Source organism: Manis javanica, chromosome 2, assembly GCF_040802235.1.
Source record: "Manis javanica isolate MJ-LG chromosome 2, MJ_LKY, whole genome shotgun sequence".
In the NCBI taxonomy this organism is placed as follows: domain Eukaryota; kingdom Metazoa; phylum Chordata; class Mammalia; order Pholidota; family Manidae; genus Manis; species Manis javanica.
In genome coordinates, this window is record NC_133157.1 from 31,471,031 (window position 1) to 31,490,616 (window position 19,586).

A 19,586-nucleotide genomic window follows, 5' to 3' on the forward strand; every position below is an offset into this window, starting at 1 on the left:
TCCTGCACCCCCACTCTTCTGGGTCCAGATTTCCTATTACCTTGTCACAGAATTGCACCAGTGGCCATGAAAAACCACGCAGCAGGAGTGCTTTATTCAGAAAGATAAGTTTTGTAGGTTGATTTCAGTTGAGCGGGGTGATTGGTTCATTTGGTTTCACATTGATGTATAGCAGCCTCCTTAAGTTGCCTCTGTTGGAAATGAACATCAGCCATTTATGCCATCGGCTTCTCTGCGACCAGTGGTGAAACTCATCCTAACCCATTCCTTCTGAAAAGGTGTCAGCGCTGACTGGTGCTTCTGAACCCATCCTTACGCTGCCATCCCAGAGGCCTCCTTGGGACAGGCTGAGCGGTAGGCAGGGCCATGCAGCTGCTCAGTGGTCTGGTTCCACATCAGGACTCTTCCCTTGCCCTGTTTGCAGTGCACACAGCACTTTACTGCATCATTTTGAAGCAGTTGGTTTTCTTATTTGAGCCTCAGACTTCCCCATCAGACACCTTGGCCTGTGCGAGGCTTCCATGGTGCAGGGGTCCTGGTTTCAGGGGGAAGCAGTGGGGACCTGTGTGTGGTTGTGGGGGCCATGCAGCTTTCGGTCAGAGTCCTTGCTTTTCATTCTGTTTGTGGAGGAGCACTTAGGCTTTATTCTCCATCACATTCGCGTCTGGCCCGCCCAAGGGTTAGAGGACAAGGAGTGTGAGATTGGCATCTCCCCACACTCTTGCGGCTCAGAGACATGGCGCTGCCATTAACATCACCAGTCTTGTTACCAGGAGCTCAGCTCAGCTTTTGCTTTCATTGGGTCTAAATCTGGCTTTTCTTTCCTCCCCAGGAATAAGGAAATTGTCAAATATCTGCTAAACCAAGGGGCAAACGTCACGCTTCGAGCAAACAATGGGTACACAGCCTTTGACCTAGTGATGCTGCTGAGCGATCCAGGTGGGTTGTTTCAGGAAAGGGGCTGTGCACCGGCACCAGCTTTCTCTGGCTGGAAATCGAGATCGCTTTCTGTTGTTTTCTCTGGCTGGGAATCAAGAAAAAGGCCTTGCTTTTTCACAGGGGAGCCACTCTGAAGCCCTGAGAGCTCATCACATGGCCTTGGGAAAGTTGCTTCCCTCCTCAGCAGGGCTCAGCTGGGACCAGGTAGTCCTTGAGGCTTCTCCCAGCACCAGGCTCTGGGAGTGTCCTGGAGGGAAGGCCAGCAAGGCCTATGTCCATGTAAATCCTAGGTTGATCTCTGTGCCTCATGGCGGGAAGCTGACTCAGGAGGAAACAGGAAAGCCCCCTTGACAAGTGGATCAGAGGTGGAGTTATGACCCTTGCAGCCACAAGGCACAGGTGGAGGCCCGGAGGGGGAGCGTGCCAGGCTATGGGTGTCACTGTTACTTGACCTTTCTAGGTTGGTGGCAGGCATCCACTGCTCCCCTGGACCTCCCCCACCATGAAAGCTCCCCTCCAGGACTGGGAATCAGTTCGCCAGCTCAGATTTCAGGGTCTCTCCATCTGCCATCTCTTATTACCCCACAGTTTCAGCCCAGAGGGGGACGCTGGGAGCCCTTCTGGCCCACAAGGCTTTGAGCCTTGAGCCAGATCCCAACCTGCTGGCTGTGGGGAGAGAACTGTTACCTCCATAGTCCCCAGTGGAGTCCCTCCCACCGCCCCGGTTAGCTCTGGGGTTTGGGGGTGGGGGTGGCTGACCGCAGTGCCCTTCTTCATCACCACCTCCCCACTGCAGGCCCCTCACAGCCAGGGGCACGTTTTCTTCCATTTCATCCCCGCAGAGAGGGGAGGCAGAGCTTCACATCCTCTGTGGAAGGGAGGCGACCGAGACCAGGGGAAACTACCTGAGCCCCTTGGGAGGGAGAGGTGGGGTCTTGCGCCCAGGTCCAGCAGCCTCGCTCTGCCTGCTTGAGCCCCTCCACCTGGGCCCAGAGATCCTGTCATTCAGGTTCCGTCTCCCAGCGCCCCTGGTCTGCATGCTCTGCCCCTCCACGCTCGCTCCCCTCCCATTTCCCCAATCCCTTTCCCAATAAAACATCCCTAGTGGATTTTTAAATGAAGTTTTTGCCTGAAATTTTTAGAGAAACACATGCTTATGAATTGAACACTGGGAGAGAAAAAGATTTTAGTCATCAAGAGTAAAGCACTGTTAATAGTTTGTAGTATTTCCTTCTTAATCTTGTTTGTTGCCTTTAAAAAATAACCTGAATGATAATAACTTCACTTTTCTTAAGCACTTGCAGTATATGCCAGGAACTCCCTCAAATCCTCCAGACACCTTTATGTGGTGGGTAAAATCACCTCTTTTACAGAAGCACAGAGAAGTTCCTTAATTTACTCATAAGTACACAGTCAGAGAAGGGCAGAGGCAGAATTTGAAACCTCTGCCATTCGCCTGCAGAGTGTGGACTTTTTAAAACACACCAGTCCTGATTTTTCTTCCGGGTTAAGTGGGTTAAGCCCTGCCAGCCTGTTTGCCACCTTTTGAAGATAAGATGGAGAGGCAGTCTGCTAGGGTCACACAGAGTCTGGAGCTGTGGGGCTGAGTTCTAAGGTTGACTGGGGTCGTCTTGGGTCCCCTTCCCATGGTCTGGCAGACATATTTGCAGGTAAAACGCTACCCTTTGTGCCCATAGACACGGAACTTGTTCGACTGCTGGCATCTGTCTGCATGCAGGTGAATAAAGACAAAGGCCGGCCCAGCCACCAGCCACCCCTACCCCATTCGAAGGTCCGACAGCCCTGGAGTGTCCCAGTGCTGCCTGATGACAAAGGCGGGCTTAAGGTTTGCCTTTTCCTGTCTTAAAAGGCTTCAGGGAGCCAGGTTGATGGGTGGGAGATGCCTGCCACTTCCTGTTAACCCATGGCTGGTTTGGGCTATGGTGGGGGGAGGGTGGTGGCTGGCAGGAGCGAAAAGTAAGCTGGGGGTGAACAAGAGGCAATGGTGGGGACCAGGGAAAACTGGGGTACTTGTAACCGCTCAGTGGCTGCAGTGGCTGTTTTGCAAGAATGCAGGTTCACATTGCCAGATCTAACCTTTTTTTTTTTTAAGGAGACACTAGAATTTTGATGTGGAAATTCAATTTACAACTAGGGAACTTAAAATGTTTCTGCATGACTCACAGAACCCAAGCATGGACTAACAGTTACCAAAGGGAAAGGGACTGGGAAGGATGGGTGGGAAGGGAGGGATAAGGGGGAAAACGGGACATTACAATTAGCACACATAATGTAAGGGGTGGGGGGGGACATGGGAAAGGCACTCTAAACAGAGAAGACAAGTAATGATTCTATAGCATCTTACTATGCTGATGGACAGTGTGACTGTAATGGGGTATGTGGGGGGGGGCTTGATAATAGGGGGAGTCTAGTAACCATAATGTTCAAGTAATTGTACATTAACGATATCAAAATTTAAAAAAATTAAACCATAAAAAAAAAATTTTCTTCATGATGTAGGACTGAACTAGCCAAACCAACACCTCCCCTCCCAGGCCACCTGTCTGTGGCCTCTCTTTCCACGTGTAGAGTATTTGCTGACAGCTCCCTTCTCGGCTCTCCCTGTGGTCTTCAGGCCCTTGTCAGCCTCTTCCTGGGAACACCGGAACCAAGTTCCACTTGCTAATTTCTAACTGCAAGCCCAGTATTTTTCTTTGAATTTCTCATCCTCTCCATCCTACTCCCCATGAACTCCCTGTCTGGGGTTCTAGCACCTTCTCAGATCTGTGGACTTGGCATTCCTTTCGTGTTCGAAGCTCACTCGAGCCTGTGCTCTCCGGTGTCTGCCTGGGTCCCTCCCTCCCGTCTCCACTGCTGTCTCCCAGCCTCCCTCAGGCTGCCGGTACCTGTGGTGCTGTGGGATCGTAAGGACCCCTGGGGGCTGGCACCTGCCCTGTCTCGGTGAGGGGGGCAGGTATAAGCTGCAGGAGCAGGTGGCCCAGGCTGTAGCGTGAGTGCCCTGGCACCTCTCCCATTGTCGCCAGAACAGGGAAAGAGGCTATACGGTGTCTGGGGTCACAGTGTTTGGTATGCCCTCTGTGTCCATCTGTCTGTCCTGACTGACGATAATACTTTGGGCAAGTCAGCACCCCTGGCCGGGTCTCCATTTCTCAATCTATACAATGAGGAGATTGAGTAGATGAGGGATGTCAAATAGAGTTCACTGTCAGCTCAGCCTATTGGAAATGCCCCTGAGGACTGAGTCAGGAAGGATGTTAGAGAGAAACACGGCTTTTGAGGGAAGGATGCCGTGGTTGATTGGTAATGCCTGCATGGGCCCAGGATGGGGCAGGGGGCCGTGCATGAAGTGTATCCCTGGGCTGGGTGCTCCTAGGACATGACTTCTGCTCTGTATTCCCTTGGCAGTCCTGGTGGAACCGAATGTCCAATCGGTTCCGGAAGCTCAAACTGATGCAGACCCTTCCCCGTGGGCTGTCCAGCAACCAGCCATTGCCATTTTGTAATGAACCAGAGGCAGCGCTGGACTCCACAATGAGGGCAGCCCCCCAGGACAAGACAAGCTGGTCTGGGCTCCTTGATGTGTCTACTACAACAAAAGACAATGGTAAGACAAAACTGCATGTATGGTAGGATTTCCAGAATGGTCCGAACCAATCCTCTGTCTTTTGTCCTACCTCCTGGGCTGGTATCAGAGATGAAATGATACTGGAATGTGACATTGACTGGCCTCTTGAAAAAGAGACTTAAGCAAGGGCACAAATGCTGTCAGCATGGTAGGACAGGGAAGCTAATGACATGAGTCCTGGGTTCCTGTCCAACATGCCCCACTGAGGCCAGTCATTGCCTCTCATGCTTTGATAGGTGATTTTCCCACCTATCAAATGTGGTTGGTTTCTGGCACTGAAAGTATTTTGAAGTAGAACAAGTGACCTGGGGGAGAATAGGTAGTAAGCTTCTACCTCTGGAGGTACTCCATGTATTGGATGACTTAGTGAGGGTGCTGAAAGAGATTCCCACACTTAACTGGAAAACTGATCAGCTCACATCCCTTCTGAAGGACTCTGCACACAGACCAGCCCCTTTGGCACCACTGTTGAGACAGACTATTGAGCGGGGTGCACCACTGTCTGACCCAGCACGGTAGTGGTTCATAGAAAAGCTGAAAACATGCTCTTAGGTACCTTTTTAATGCTTTCCTTTCATTCATATATTGAACACCAATTATTATTAAATATTTAACCACCCAGGGGAGTTGGTTTTCCAGGATGAAGGCGACCCGGTCACTCATCCTCATGCCATGAACTCGTGGGAGCCTCATTTCAGGAAGCTTCCATTTGTCTCTCAGGTCCTGGGAGCACAAGAGGAGAAAGAGAAGATGTGTTATTGACAACCATGGTGAGTGTGGGCCTTTTCTAAAAGCATTGCAGGTCTTTACCAATCTCTAGTTGACTAATTTACAAGGAGGGATGTGGGTCTTCGTCTTTTTTTGGGGTGGTCACAGGTGGGGCTGATATCAAAATGTGTAACCACAGGTACGACTCTGGCACCAAGGAGTCGGAACATGCCAGCCCCAAACGCGGGAAGGCCATGCTGGGGATTAGCGGCCGGGTGTAAGCCCTCATCATCTCAGCCGGGTAGCTCTGAGGACAGGGCGTTAAAGGGGTAGGAATTAATGGGTGACGCTGGACTCACAGTTTTGACTATGGAGAGCCAGTGGGAGAGGAGTCACAGGGTGGGCAAGCTTCCAACCTGAGAGACCTCAGTTTCCTCATCTGTAAACTAAAGAGGTATCAGAATTAAGTTCAACTGTGAGTAACAGGAAGTCCCCAGATAACAGTGGCATAAATATGAAGTTAGGGACCTATGTTCCTTCCACCTTTTAGTCTCCCACACATAGCTTCTATTAACAAGGTCATCTTGGTACAAGTTGGCTGCCAGAGCTCTCACCATTACTGCCTCATTGCAGCCAGCAGAAATATGTGGGGAGAAAAGGTGTCCATGGGCACATGCCAGGGGTCTTTAGAAAGTTTCCTAAAAACTCACACATCACTTCTGCTTACATCAAATCAACCAGAATTTAATCATTATGTATCAGGCAGTCTTTGTTCCAGGCGGTTGTGCCTATTAAGTATCATGGGTGGCTACTATGGAAGATGGGGAGGATGGGTTCTCGGGGACAGCTAACAGTTTCTGACTTAGGGCATTCCTCATGGTTGTGGTTTTTAAATAAGATCATCCCCAGGAAGTTCTTAGTATAGTGCCTGGCCCAGAATGAACTCTGATATGTGCTGTGTGACCTTGGACATGTTACCTCACCTCTCTGGACTTCCTGTTCCTCTTCTCTGAAGTGAGAGCCTTGGGGTTGGGCTCCGACTCACCACCTCCTTTTAGCTCTCAGAGCCTAATGTGGAGGCTGGCCAGGAGAGGGCAGTATTGGAGAGGAGAAGGCCTAAGCTGCCTCTGGACGTGTGAGCCTCTGAGCATTCTGACCCCCCTCTGCCCGCAAAGCCAGGCAATAGGTGTCTCTCCACACTGTCTGTGCAAGCTGGCACTGCCCACATTTGGTGATATTATTAAATAGCAGTAATTCCAGTATGGAGACAGAAATGCTGCTATTGATACTCTGGAGAATGCAGTAAAATAGAAGAAAAATAAAAGCACCTTTGGTCCCACATATAATCATTATTGACATTTTGTGATATATATCTTCTGAGTATTTTTCTAACGATTTTTAGTATCTGAATATGATACATGTTATGTGTAATAACAGCAAATACTTAACAAAGCACACACTAAGCGCTAGCTGCTATTCACAGCACTTTACTATATTTACTCATTTAACATCCCTGACAAGCACACAAAGTAGGCACCGTTATCTTCCCCATATTGTGCTGAACCTGACTTATTAGCATTTTGTCATGACCATTTTTTTCAATGTCATTAAACACTCTTCAGCCACATCCCAGCATGAGGACCAGCCTGGCTGACCAGTGAAGACTGATCCACTGGGCCTTGGGTTTCTAGTTTTTTTGTTGTTTACAAAGCTCTGATGAATATCCTTATGCTTCCATTTCCCCCACTTGCCTGATTATTTCCTCCGGACGAACATCTAAAATTGGAATTCCTGGGGCAAAAGGTATGAATGTCATTGCTTTCCAGAAGTTCGCAACAATTTTGACTTGGTCCCCAAGGAATGAAAATGCCCATGTGTGGTGGGTTTGCAGCTGTGAGTGTCCTTAGTCACCTTCCAGTGCAGCCCTCCATTTGCTGGATGAGGGGGCTGATGTGAGCATTTGTTCACAGACTCTCAGAATAGCTCAGAACAGCCAGGGTGGGAACCCAGGATGCCTCCCTCTTGCCTTGGCGCTTTCCTGTCCCTCCTCCTCATGCCCTATAGAGGGCACTAGTGTGCCGCCCTCCCTGGACACGCGTAATGGCCCAGGGACCCTGCTGAGTGGGCGTTTGCAGCCATCCTGCAGAGATGCCTGCCTGCCCAGCTCCTGAGGCAGGTTTAACTGTGGGATGCCCTTCCCTGCAAAGTGCCATCTGGCACCAAGTTCACTGTCTTTTCTTAATTAAAGTTAGTTCAGACTCTGTGAATACTTTTCCTTGACAGTCCACCAGTCATCATGTGGAGTTTATACTAACCCCAAATCACATTAAAAAAATTTTAAATTACAGTTAAAAATGTCAGCAGTGGGAGGTGTGGCTGGAGTAGGAAGGGTGTGGTGGGATGGAGAAGGAAGCATTTGCTGGACTCGCAGAGAGCTAGTCTGGGCCTCCAATCCCTGAGCTCCTGTCCCTTCCTCCTGGAAGCCCAGCCCTGCTCACCCCAGTCTCTCTGCAGTCTGCAGCAGAGCCCAGGGTGTGTTGGCAGCTCAGGTGCCCTCACTGAGCCCAGGTGTGTTGGCAGCTCAGGTGCCCCTTCTCCAAAGATGCCGTCTCTGACTGCAGTGAGTGGTACCCTCTCTGTGCTCTCCCAGCTTCCCTACTCCCCCATCACAGCATGCTCAGCACCACTTGGCTTTGCTTGCCTCTCCATCCCCTCTGTCCCTGGGCTCATCTTGCTGCCCTGGACAGGCCCAGGAGAAGCTGGGCGTCAGAGCAGCCCAGACAAGGGAGGAAAGCTGAGGACACCACCTGGGTTTCTGGCTTGGGCTGGGGGTAGGTGGCAGTGCCAGTCTTGGAGAAACAGAAAAAACCTGAAGTCTTTCTCCTAGAGCTGGGAGCCCTCCTGGGGCTGGTCTAACCCCCAGGCTGTCTTTTTCCAGCTTCGGAATGGAGCCCCCTACACCAGACTCCCGAGTGACAAGCTGAAGGCAGTCATCCCCCCATTCTTACCCCCTTCCAGCTTTGAGCTGTGGAGCTCTAATCGGTCCCGGACATGTCACAGTGGGAAGACAGACTCCGTGAAGACTGTGCTGAGAGCCAGCAGGGGCCACCCTGTGGGCATGGGCAGCGGGAGCACAGAGCCCGTAAGTCACCAGCCGACACATGCGTCACTCACCACTCACTGAAACTGTGAGGAGTTACAGGCAGAAGGGACCTCAGCCCAGTAATTCAGAGGAATGGAAGCTTTTTGTTTTCTTTTTAATTTTAAATGAGCAATATCATTTTGTCTAAAGAAATCCTACAAAGGGACAATATGTAAACAGATGAAAATGTTGGGAGAAGGAATGAAAGCAGGAGCCTGCGCTCTGTAAGCCTGGAGCCCCAAGGCACAGTGCGGAGACCTGACCTGATCCACCCTCCCTTTTGGTAGATGGGGAAACCGGGCCCCAGAGGAAATAGCTTGGTAAAGATCCCCCAGCCAGGTGGGGTGGGTCTGGCACCAGAAATCAGGTTCTTGGATTTTAACCAAGCTCTACATTACATTATTGCTCACGGCCATGGCCACGAGCAAACGTTAGGAGGCAACTTTGTGCGCTACTGGTGTTTTCTTGAACCCAGAAGGAATAGGACTTATATCGTTTGACCACAGTGGTTTCTGACCTGTGGCCCTGGGTGTGTCTCTAATGTACGGAGGTAGTGCCTCTCGATGGGGGCGATTAGCTCCATGTTTGTAGACTGTGTCTGTAGATACAGTAACTGGGCAAATGGAAGATGAGGATTTCAGGCCTGACCCTGCTACAGTGTGCTCAGTGATCAGAAAAACTCAGAGCCTCTTCTCTGTAAAATGGGGCTCACCCCATTTGTTGCTGCTGGCTCCCAGAACTGTTGTAACATCAGACCTTTAGTGGAAGACAGGAGCCTGACCCTGGAGATGCTCGAAATGGGCAGGGCTAGCTTACGTGTAGTCTGCAGTGTGGGAGGAGGTGACTGGTCCTGACAACAGGGTGTCACAGGGCTCTGCCTGGGCCAACAGTTGGGTCAGCAGCAGATAGAAATGCACTCCCATCCCTTAGGGAACTCCTAGCAAATTGAGCACCATGCAGGGCGGAAGCAAGTGTGTAGGCTGGTGGGGGGCCAGCTGCACTCCAGGCCCCTCCCCATGTGATTCTGGGTGTTGGGGGAAAGAAGAACAACAAACCCTAACCTGACATTCACCTTATTCTTACAGGTGCCTGTCAGGCCGGTTAAATTTCCATCTCTCTCCAGAAGCCCTGCCTCTCCTGCTAATTCTGGAAACTTCAACCACTCTCCTCATTCCTCAGGTGGCTCCAGTGGGGTAGGGGGCGTGAGCAGGCACGGCGGGGAGATACATAACCGCTCAGGTAGGTACCCAAGCAGGGCCACTCAGGGGAGGTGGGAAAATCCCTTGGGGCCGAGGCAGGGTACTGCCCCCTGTGCTTGCTCTGCCAACAGCCCCAGAAACAACTGCACACACCCTATCTTTCTCCTTGATGTTGCCAAGGGATTTTTCACTGAATTGGAGTTTCTTTTATGCATTTTCTTGGGGTGGGGTGAGTAGAGAGAGAGGCAATAATGTCTGTTGTAATGCTTATTTTCTTGGGAAATTTTACAAGAAATTAAGAGAAATGCATGGTGTTTAAAATCCTTGAGGTTAAACCTTGGGTATCTTCTCATCCTGCCCTTTCACTGAACAGATGAACTGAAGCTCAGAGTGGGCAACAGATTTGCCCAGGGACACACAGTAAGTTGGAGACATTTAGGACTCAAACTGGAGCGCCCACGGTTATTTTAGCTTTACAGCATACTTTCTAGTCCTCTTGGAGGGCACCGGGATTAACCAAGCCAGCTTTGCAGGAAGGCATCCCTTCTTTATGCCATTACATAAAGAATGCATCATTCTTGTAGAAAACCCTTTAAGACCAGATAAATCAAAGAGAAAAAAAATGTTTAGTAAAGATCATTGTTAATATTTTGGTGTATATCTTTGCAAAGTACTTTTATGCATGTTACATTTATGGAAGTGGAATAATTATTGAGCGCCTCATATGTGCCAGGCACAGTGCCTGGCCCTGTAAGTGGTGTATGCCCTTCAGGCCCCTGGCAACCTGCAAGGGTATCCTCTCCATTTTACACCCCAGGGAACCAGGCTCAGGGAAATTAAATAACCCACCCGAGGTTGTGCAGCTGTGAAGTGGCAGCGTTGGAACCTGGACTCAGGCAGTCTGACTTCAGAATACAGACTGCTCTGTAACCTTTCACCTCTCTGCACACACCTGTCATATTGTGAACACCCTTTTATGTCACTACACCTATGTCTACAGTATATTTCTAATGACTAAACAGCATTCCATTCATAGAGGTATCACAGTTATATTTACCCAGTTCTCCCTGGGTGACCTCAAGGATCTGCGCTGGTGGACGACCTCACTAAGTACTGCCTTCATACCTCCAGGCTTGCGTGCTTGCCCAGTGATTGGCTTAGCTGAAGTTGCCTTGAATCAGGGTGGAGGGGTCAATGGATTTGCCTATTTTTGAGGCTTTTGGTACATTTTACCTTCCAGAATGACTCTGTTCGTACATGTAAAATATTTACGGCAGTGCCTGGCACCGAGTCCAGGCTCTGTGAATGTTAGTTATCGGCATCCTCCCTCTAGCAGCCTCCCTTAGCCCTGGATACTATCACTTTCCCCTTTTCCTTCATGGTAATTCCAGGTTGTGACAGATTTGGGGAAACTGGGGGAGGGATACACAGCAATCAGGGTTCTATCAGGGAAGCTGAGCATTATGGAATGAGGAAGTATTGACACACGGTGAGAGCAGCTAGGGGTGTAAAGCTCTGAAAGGGGGAGTTAGAGGGCAAGGGAGGAGCCCTGGTGTGGCTGGACAGCAGCACGCCATATGGGGCCGCATCTCTCTGCTGGAGGGTGGCACACGCTGGTGGTGGCCCAGGAAAAAGTGAGGACAACCTGCTCTTGCCAGCACGGCATCGTTCACCACCTCATAACGATGCCTTTGCAGCATGATGGCTGCTGCTTCATGGCCACCTTCCAGTTCCCATGGGTAGTCCATTTACGCTCAGCCCTAGCCCAGAGCCACACGGGGAGGGAGTCTGGGAAATGTGTTTCTGGCTCAACCAAGTCCACACACGAAATTCGCTTTACCCACGTTGCTGTACTCTGGACCCATAGCAGGCGTTTCTATTCCTGTTTCCTCAGGTGGCAGCATAGACAGTGTCCTGTCCCAAATCGCTGCCCAGAGAAAAAAAGCAGCTGGACTGTCTGAGCAGAAACCCAGCCATCGGTCAAGTCCTGTTGGGCCAGCACCAGGGTCCAGCCCGTCCGAGCTCCTGGTCTCCCCTGCAGGATGCAGTGGTCCCAGTGGCAAGGTCCTTGTTGTATTTCTGTCTCCTCCTGTTATCCTCAAAGGTTCTGTGCCTACGTGAGCCACGTGCCAAGGAGTACAGGTGCTACCAGAGTCACAGGACAGGACTAAAGATGGGGCCCTTCTAGGCGGTCTCGCCTGGGTTGTCTGAGAAGGGCTGGGTCAGGTAGGCAGTTGCTGAGATCACACCCTGTGCCTTCAGTTCCCTGCACACTCATTCGCCTTCCACCTGATTGCTAGGGCGCCTCCAGGTGCCTCATCCAGCCTCACACTGCACATGTTTGCCCAGTGATTGGAGCAAAGAGGTTCAGAGTAGGATTCAGGAGCAGGCAGCCTTTAGAATGGGGCCTGGCATCTGGGAAGCCTGTGTAAGTGCCACAGCTTTAACTTTGACATTATTAGCAGCAGTATTTGTTTTCCTACCTTACATTGTACACATCTTTGGCACATCTGCCCTGCCTGGCACTTCCAGCAGTGAGGACTGAGCAGTGACCTAGGGGTTTGGTGACCACTGTCAGGGTGTTGCTATAGACACAAGCAGTCTCAGTGTAGTAGAGGCTGTGTTGGATAAGTGAGAGAGCTGTGGGTGCCCAGGAGAGGGCTCCTACAGCTCAAGGGCATCAGCGACATCTAAATGAGGATCTGAGGGATGAGGAGCCAGATGAGAGGGGCAGGGGTGGGACAGGCTGTGATACTGTCCCTGGGTGAGGGGACAGCACGTGCAGCACTCCGGAAGCGAGAGTGTGGCAGAGGGGAGGAACTGAGGGAAGGGCTGCCGGCAGGACAGAGCCAGGGCCTCCCTTCCTCCGCTAATGCAGCCCAAGAGCAGTCTCCACATGGTTGCCACTATGGAGTGTGCAGTGGATGAGAGCCATAAATGCCTCTCTGCTATGGGAAGTTGTTTAGTGTCTTCACAATCTGTCTCTCCACTTCTTGAGCTCCTCCACCTGGGTTGTTTGTTGAAGGGAGACTCGGAATGTGTGAGTGTGAATGGCTCCTCTTCCAGGTGGCCCTCCAGGTGCCCCAGTGGTGCAGTGTGGTCCATTTCCCCCTCTGTGAGGACCCCAAGTCCAGGTTCAATCCCCCTGTTCATCATGTTTTCTAGAGGTCTTAAGCTTTTTCCCTGGGAAAAGCTAGAGCACCTGAACCCCTGGATGTTTGCCCAGAAGTGCCTCCAGAGGTTGATGTTTTAATGGATGTTTGAGAAATAGCCTTTATTTTCTATCCAACCACTGTGTGTGATACACAACTCTTTTTGGTATTCAAATCCCTTTTTGCAATTGGACCTACATAATTAGGTTCCTTTTTAAATACAGCTCCAGAAAAGTTTCTCTGTGCCTATGCATTAGCGTATTTTCCATTATACTGAAATTTGCTTGTGTGAAGGAGCTGTATAATTAAGTTCCTTTTAGAATTCAGCTCTAGGAAAAATGTCTGTACTGGTATTTTGATACATTTTCTTTCCACACACAGTAAGAATTATATAATTATTGTATTTCTCTTTTTGCCTTTGCTGCTAGGAAACTTAGAGCTACTCATTAAAGTAAGTCTGCTACTCTGTGCTTTGATACAGTTTTCCCTTCACTTTTTAAAAATTTCTGTTTCTATTTTGATGATCTTATTAGATGTGTCAGAGATTATTAGTGTCCTTTAATTGGTGTTGAAAATAGGTAGGCATCTAAGTTATAAATTATATTAACTGTTACCTCACTTGAATGCATCTATCATGTATAATCTATACAAATATATTTTGATGAAAGGAAATTGTGTCAGGGATGCATTCAGGAAACAATAAACTGGGAACATGATCTAGTTCAATGATCACCTGATAGTCTTAACATACTAATGTACTGTAACCTTGGGGAGCTGTTTAAAAATTCAGGTTTCTAGGCCACCCAGCAAAATTGAATGATACTCTCAAGATAGGGTCTGGGGACGCTGTTTTTACCCACAGAGTGTTACAGCCAGCCCAGTCCAGAGCTCTTAGAAACCACTGCCCTAAATCAAAGGACACAGGAGTGGGCTTTCTGTCAAAGGTACCAGCAGCAAAATGGAGACATGAAGTGCTTTTCAAAGACTCCCTTAGGAAGAATTGGAAATTAGTATTCAAAATATTAGCCTTGTGAATCTGGCTTTTGCACTTTGCTTGAAACAGTCACCACCGTAATGGTGGAATATTCACAAGGCACAGCTTCTAGCATGTTCACAAATCATCATGATGTGAGCTTTAGGAGACCCAGAATGGGGGGAGTCATTCCTCAGATCTCCGGAAGCCCAAAGGCCCACTGGGTATATCAGCTTTCTCTTCCCACCCTGAAGTTCAGTGGTTTAAAACAAAATGCATTTCTTTGGCTCATGAAACTATGGGTCAGCAGTATAGTCTGGACCTAGCTAGGCCATTCTTCTCATCTGGGGGGATCACTTATGTGTCTGGCTGTTGGCTGGGGTAACCAGGATAACTGTACCATGTGCGTCCACAGGAAGCTTCAACACATTCTCATGCAGTGGCTGAAGGCGTGAGTTGAAAACCAATCAAATTCTTTAAGCAAGTCAGTATTCCCACTGCAGGAGAGCACATAGAGTTACATTGCGAAGGTATGGATCCAGGGAGGAGTTGCACCATCAACACAATTAACTTGCTACACTGAGGATATAAGGAATAGTTCAGATATTTCCCAGCATCCCAAATAGTCTTGTGTATACCTGCCTCCTCTCCAGTAATGCTGGTCACAAGGTCCAAAGTTTCATGTTTCTTTGCTTTTGGCTGGGACAGATCTGTTTTGTAGGGATATACTAATTATCTCATACTTAATCAGAAGCTTTATTGTTAAATGTCTTTATAGAAACAGCAGAGTGAGGAATTTATTATTAATAATATTGACAAAGTCTTTCAAAACCTAAGAGAGGGACTTCTTTTTCCACTCTAGGGTATAATTAGGACCATTGAAGGCTTAGTAGGAGAAGTATGCCCATTTCCAGCCATAAAAACTATTTCTCTTAGTCTCTATTCTTCTCAAAATGTCCAATTTTTACTGAAATTACAAAACATACAAAAAGACAAGAAAAGCTACACTCCCAAGAAACAGAGCCATCATCAGAACCTGACTTCAGTATGGTAGGTGTTGGAATTATCTGACGGAATTTAAAAGAACTACAATTAATAGGTTAAAGGCTCTAGAGGGAAGTTTGAAAATAATCAAGATCATCTGAGTAACTATTTCAGTAGAGAGATGGAAACTATTAGAAATAATCAAATGAAAATATCAACAGAGATGAGGAATGACTTTGATGGGCTCCTAAGTAGACTTGACACAGACAAGGGAAGAATCACTGGTTTAGGGGAAGGAACACCAAGAGCAGAAAGGGACTTCCTGTATACAGAAGCTACACTTCCATTTTAGAGCTGGGTTACCTGAGAGGTAAGAGGCTTGGCCAATGACACAGTGCTTGGAGCTACAGGGACAACTAGCACCTGGGTTTTCTGGGTCCTTACAGGCCACTTTTTCCATCCTACCCCCTGCCCCTCTGCTCCAGAGGATGGGAATTTTCCTATAACTGTTCTGATAACACTGTTTCTGCTTCACATGTTTTCTTAAGTGGATTTCATAATCCTGGTTAGATATCTTGTTGAGTCAAATATCACCCATGTTCCCTGTTGTGGGTGTCTGTTTTAATCATTTCTACCCTCCAGGTGATGACTTATATATTTGACTTACTCTTTTGAGTAGAAACTGGAAACGAGCAAAAGGCCTCCATCTGGAACTTCCACTACCTCCAAAAGCACCTCGCCCACCCTCACGCCCTCCCCTCCACCCAGAGGGTGCGCAGCTGAGTCCTCGGTGTCCTCCTCCTCATCCCATCGGCAGTCTAAGAGCAGTGGGGGCTCTAGCAGTGGCACCATCACAGACGAGGGTGAGTCCCCCAGAGTCCTGAGGCCTCAGCCTTTCCTCTTCACCATGGTGACCTGGAAGGTATCCTTAATTGCTGTAGCCATCCTACGTCAGGTTTTACAATTTAAAACAAAAACATCTGTCCCTCTCTTTCTTGATTCTACCTTGTATTTTTGTCTTCACTGTGCTAAAGGTATGATAAGCTCCCTCTTGAAATAGTTTTTGAATGTAGGTGAGTTTTGTTAATATACACAGATCTATACTCATAGACATGCCTCTCCAATACCAAATTATGTACCTTTCTGTGAACCTTGTACAAATCAGAACTTTGTCAGTTGCAAGTGATGGAATCTTCACTCAAACTGGTTTAAGCAAAAACAAAAGCTAAACAATCATTTGTTGGCTCAATGGAAGTATTTAGGGTATGCTTCAGGTATATGTGGATCCAGGTGCTTTGGGAGTATTTCTCTCCATATCTCAGGTAGGCTTTCTCTGAGTAGCTGCAAGGATGTCCCCTAGCAGCTTCAGGCTTACTTCCTCTTCCTGCTAACTTAGTAATCTCAGCAGAAAGAGTGTTACTTTCTTCATAGGTCCAGCAAAAAATCCTAGGGTAAAGGTCATTGGTCTGCCTTGGCTGTATTTATACCAGCTTGGGTCATTTGCCCATTCTTGAGGGTAGAATGTGCTGATTGGCCAGGCCCAGGTCATGTGTCAGCCTTTGGAGCTGGGATCTGGTTGTACCCTAAGGATGGTGGGCAAACAAAAGCAGTAGATGTCCACTACACCCTGGAGCACTTGGGAACCTGCATGCTTGAATTGCAAGCCCCTCCTGGAGGGATAATGAGGAAGAGAAGATGGAATGGAAGCTAGGACAGGAGTGGAGGCTCTGCAGTGAGGCCCCAGATAAAGATGGGAAGACAAAAAAGACGAAGGAAGAAGAGAAGTATCCCATCCTTTAAAACTGCCCTCTGGTGGCTCCTGGGAGTGAGAAGGGGAAAGGAGGAAATGGAGTTTGGTGAGAGATGGGGCGCCAGCAGGCACAAATCAAGGAGAATAAATCAGGGAGGAGAGGGAAATCTCACTGTGTGTATGGGCCTAGCAAAGGCATTTGCAGGCATCTCACTGCTGCTGCTGGGAGAAAGGTGCTGAGCAGGTTCTGCTCAGAAAGTGATAAGTTGAAATCCATTGCATAGGCTCTAGTCTGCATTGAGTGGATAAATGCATGCTGCCATTGGCATCCTCTTTATTTGCGGACTGCCTTTATTGTTTTGTGATATCTAGTACAATCATTTATTATATCATTATAAAAGCTTTAGCAATTCACTAGCATCCCCATTCCTCCCTAACCATGTTTTCTAAGTGAAGTGTTAAGTTCCCACGCATGAATTCTCCTACCTCAGAGGCTTGAGAAATTCAAACTCCTGGAGACTCAGTTAGGTATTTGTACCCCCACCTTTTTCTGAAAATAATTGAGACAGTGGATATCTGTGCACTGTCCATGCCCACTCTTTTCCTCTTATTCATTATAAAAAAGGGCTTGCACAGCCCTCACTGGGATAGAAACAGGACGACATGACAGTGATTTCTTTTTAAATAAAAAGAAATTTCTCTGGTTTAAAAGCCCAGTTTTCCCTCCCAGAGTTCCTGGGCTGTGAGGCCATGAGACCTTTGTCCTGTGGACATTGGATTCTCACAGGACAGAAACCACAGTCCACCCCCAAATAGCTATGTATATTTTGGTGGGAACTGTGTGGCCCCATCAAGGACCACGGGCAAGCCCTTGCCCTGCCCCATCTTGCCACCATGTGCCTCTGTCTAGACTCCTCTAATAGGAAGGGGTGAATGAAGCCTCTGACGATATGGCCTCATATTGGTTCCATGACAGCTTCTAGTGCAGGTACTGCTGTTACGGTCCCTCACTGTCAGGATGGGGAGTCAGATGCATTCAACATGCTAGCATTAAATGATTGTAACACAGACGGGATCAAACCGGAGTTACAGCAGAGTGCCTCAGCAGGCTTCACTGAAGGATGGGCATTCGGGCCAGACCACGAGGTTAGGGCAGTGGTGAGCCAGAACCTATTGCTAAATTGACAGGTAGTGTGATTAAACACAGCTTTTAAAAGTCATATTACAACAACACCAAAAAAACTTATTTTTAAAAAGGCCAGAAATTACATAGCTTAAAATTAATTGGATTAAACATAAATGTTTGTGGTATTTTTTTTTTATGTATTTGCTCATTTTTCAGTACATATTACTACTATCTGTGCTGTTGAGGTCATTTCCATCTCTTTCATTTATGTGAATGGAAAACTATATAATTCTTGTCTCTTCCACGTCCCACTTTTAGGAACATTATGTGGGTAGCTTGAAATCAGCTTTGAGGGGAGTATTTGCACCAGGGAAATCAGCAAACACCACCATTTGGGGTTTGATTTATTGTTTTAAAGATCGTCTAGATATAATCTGGACAGTGAAGAAAATGTTAATGATGCAGGTTAAACTTAACATGTCATGTCTGTTACATTGTGAATAGCACAAAAAATTGAGAATTTTCCAGGTTTGAAAATCATTGTCTGATTCAGCAAAGATGCCACATGAAGTTCCAACATACGTATTTGTTGTTTCGTTTCATCTTACATGTTCACATGAATGGAATTATGAACCAGTATTCATGTTGGAACCATAGTCAATGGCTATAGGTACAAGAGTAGGACAAAAATCCATAAAGTATTCAAGATGCTGGAAATGCAATGAAAGCATTGGCTATATTGAATTTATGAGAAAGAGTGTTATATATATTGTTATATGTAAACTGTGTGCTACACATCCGTTATAGAAGTAAAACCTGCAATTAACTTGTGTACCTACATACATGGAGAGAGCCAGCTGCTAACCATTTACCAGCACACCACTGTGGGGAGAAACTGCATGTGGAGGGGACAGCAGGAGCAAAGGTTTTGTGTCATGAAACTACAGTAGGTGAGGTGATGTGTGGACTGGGACTTGATTCATCTCACTTCCTACCTCAGTAGCAGCTCTTTCTGTGAAGCCTTGAGCTGGTCAGCTGTCCTCTCTTGTCCAGAATCCCTTGTTTGTGCCCTTCATCATAGCACTCATCACCAATGTGGGAGGTGGCAGAGCGGGCAGGGTAACTCAGGCCTGGTAGCTAGACCACTGGTTTTGAATCCCTGCTCTGCTGTGGACTAGCAGTGTGACCCCACCCACAATATGGTAGCCAGCCTTTCTGTGCCTTCCTTCCTTTCCATAAATGGGGACAGTAATAGGGTCTGTCTCATGTGATTATTGTGAAAAACAAATGGATCATCCAGGTACTGCTGGATGCCTGACGGTAAACACTGCATCGGCTCTCACCCTCGTTGTATCTTCCCAGTCATGCTGAGCTCCTCCATAGCATGGGCCTTTCCACCCTTGCATGCTCAGCATGTAGTAGGCATGTTGGCAGCCACTATTGAATGAATGAATAAAAAAGGAACCCAGGCCTCCTTACCTCCAGCCTACTCTTCTGTGAACTGCACCCACTGTCCCAGGACCTTTGTACTTGCTGTTCCAGCTGCCTGGATGCTGCCTGGTGCTTTCCCTAGATAACTGCACAGCTCACTCCTTCATTTACTGTTCAGATGTTACCTTACAGAAGAGACCTTCCCTCACCACCCTCAATGAAACATTCTCCCTTCCCCATTCATCTGCCCCACACTGCTCTGTTCATCCTTGCTGCCTTTGGCCTGTCTTACTTGTCCTATTTTGGTCCCTGTTGAGTTCCCGTAGCCTAGTCTGGTAAATCACTATTGAATGTGTGAATGAATGTTTCTTCAGGGCTCAGATACTGGTCTTGCTCTCTTTTCTTTACCTCCTCCCACCCACCGAAAGCTTGATAGCTAAAAGCCCTTGTATTCCTTGCGCCCCTCTGGCTCTGCTGTTCCTCTCAGAAGCAGCCTTCCTTCAGGAAGCCCCCAGCTTCCTCGCACTTGAGCCAAA

General features: G+C 48.1%; 1 protein-coding gene across 5 annotated transcripts in view; it reads left to right on the plus strand.

Moving 5' to 3' along the window:
• ANKS6 (ankyrin repeat and sterile alpha motif domain containing 6) overlaps nucleotides 1-19,586 on the plus strand; it is a 47,184-nt gene that overhangs the window by 11,551 nt on the left and 16,047 nt on the right. For 4 of the 5 annotated variants that reach the window (XR_005057481.2, XR_005057480.2, XR_012127163.1 and 1 more), the window contains exons 5-12: nucleotides 833-939; nucleotides 2,637-2,785; nucleotides 4,366-4,564; nucleotides 5,306-5,355; nucleotides 8,232-8,435; nucleotides 9,521-9,674; nucleotides 11,529-11,698; nucleotides 15,423-15,606. Coding sequence is in view for 2 of the 5 variants with exons in the window: in XM_037004050.2 (XP_036859945.1) it covers nucleotides 833-939; nucleotides 2,637-2,785; nucleotides 4,366-4,564; nucleotides 5,306-5,355; nucleotides 8,232-8,435; nucleotides 9,521-9,674; nucleotides 11,529-11,698; nucleotides 15,423-15,606 (1,217 nt within the window). In the remaining 3 variants the exon portion in view is untranslated. Of the gene's footprint in view, nucleotides 1-832; nucleotides 940-2,636; nucleotides 2,786-4,365; nucleotides 4,565-5,305; nucleotides 5,356-8,231; nucleotides 8,436-9,520; nucleotides 9,675-11,528; nucleotides 11,699-13,214; nucleotides 13,238-15,422; nucleotides 15,607-19,586 lie in introns of those variants that run through there. The other variant, XM_037004062.2, reaches the window with a different exon arrangement.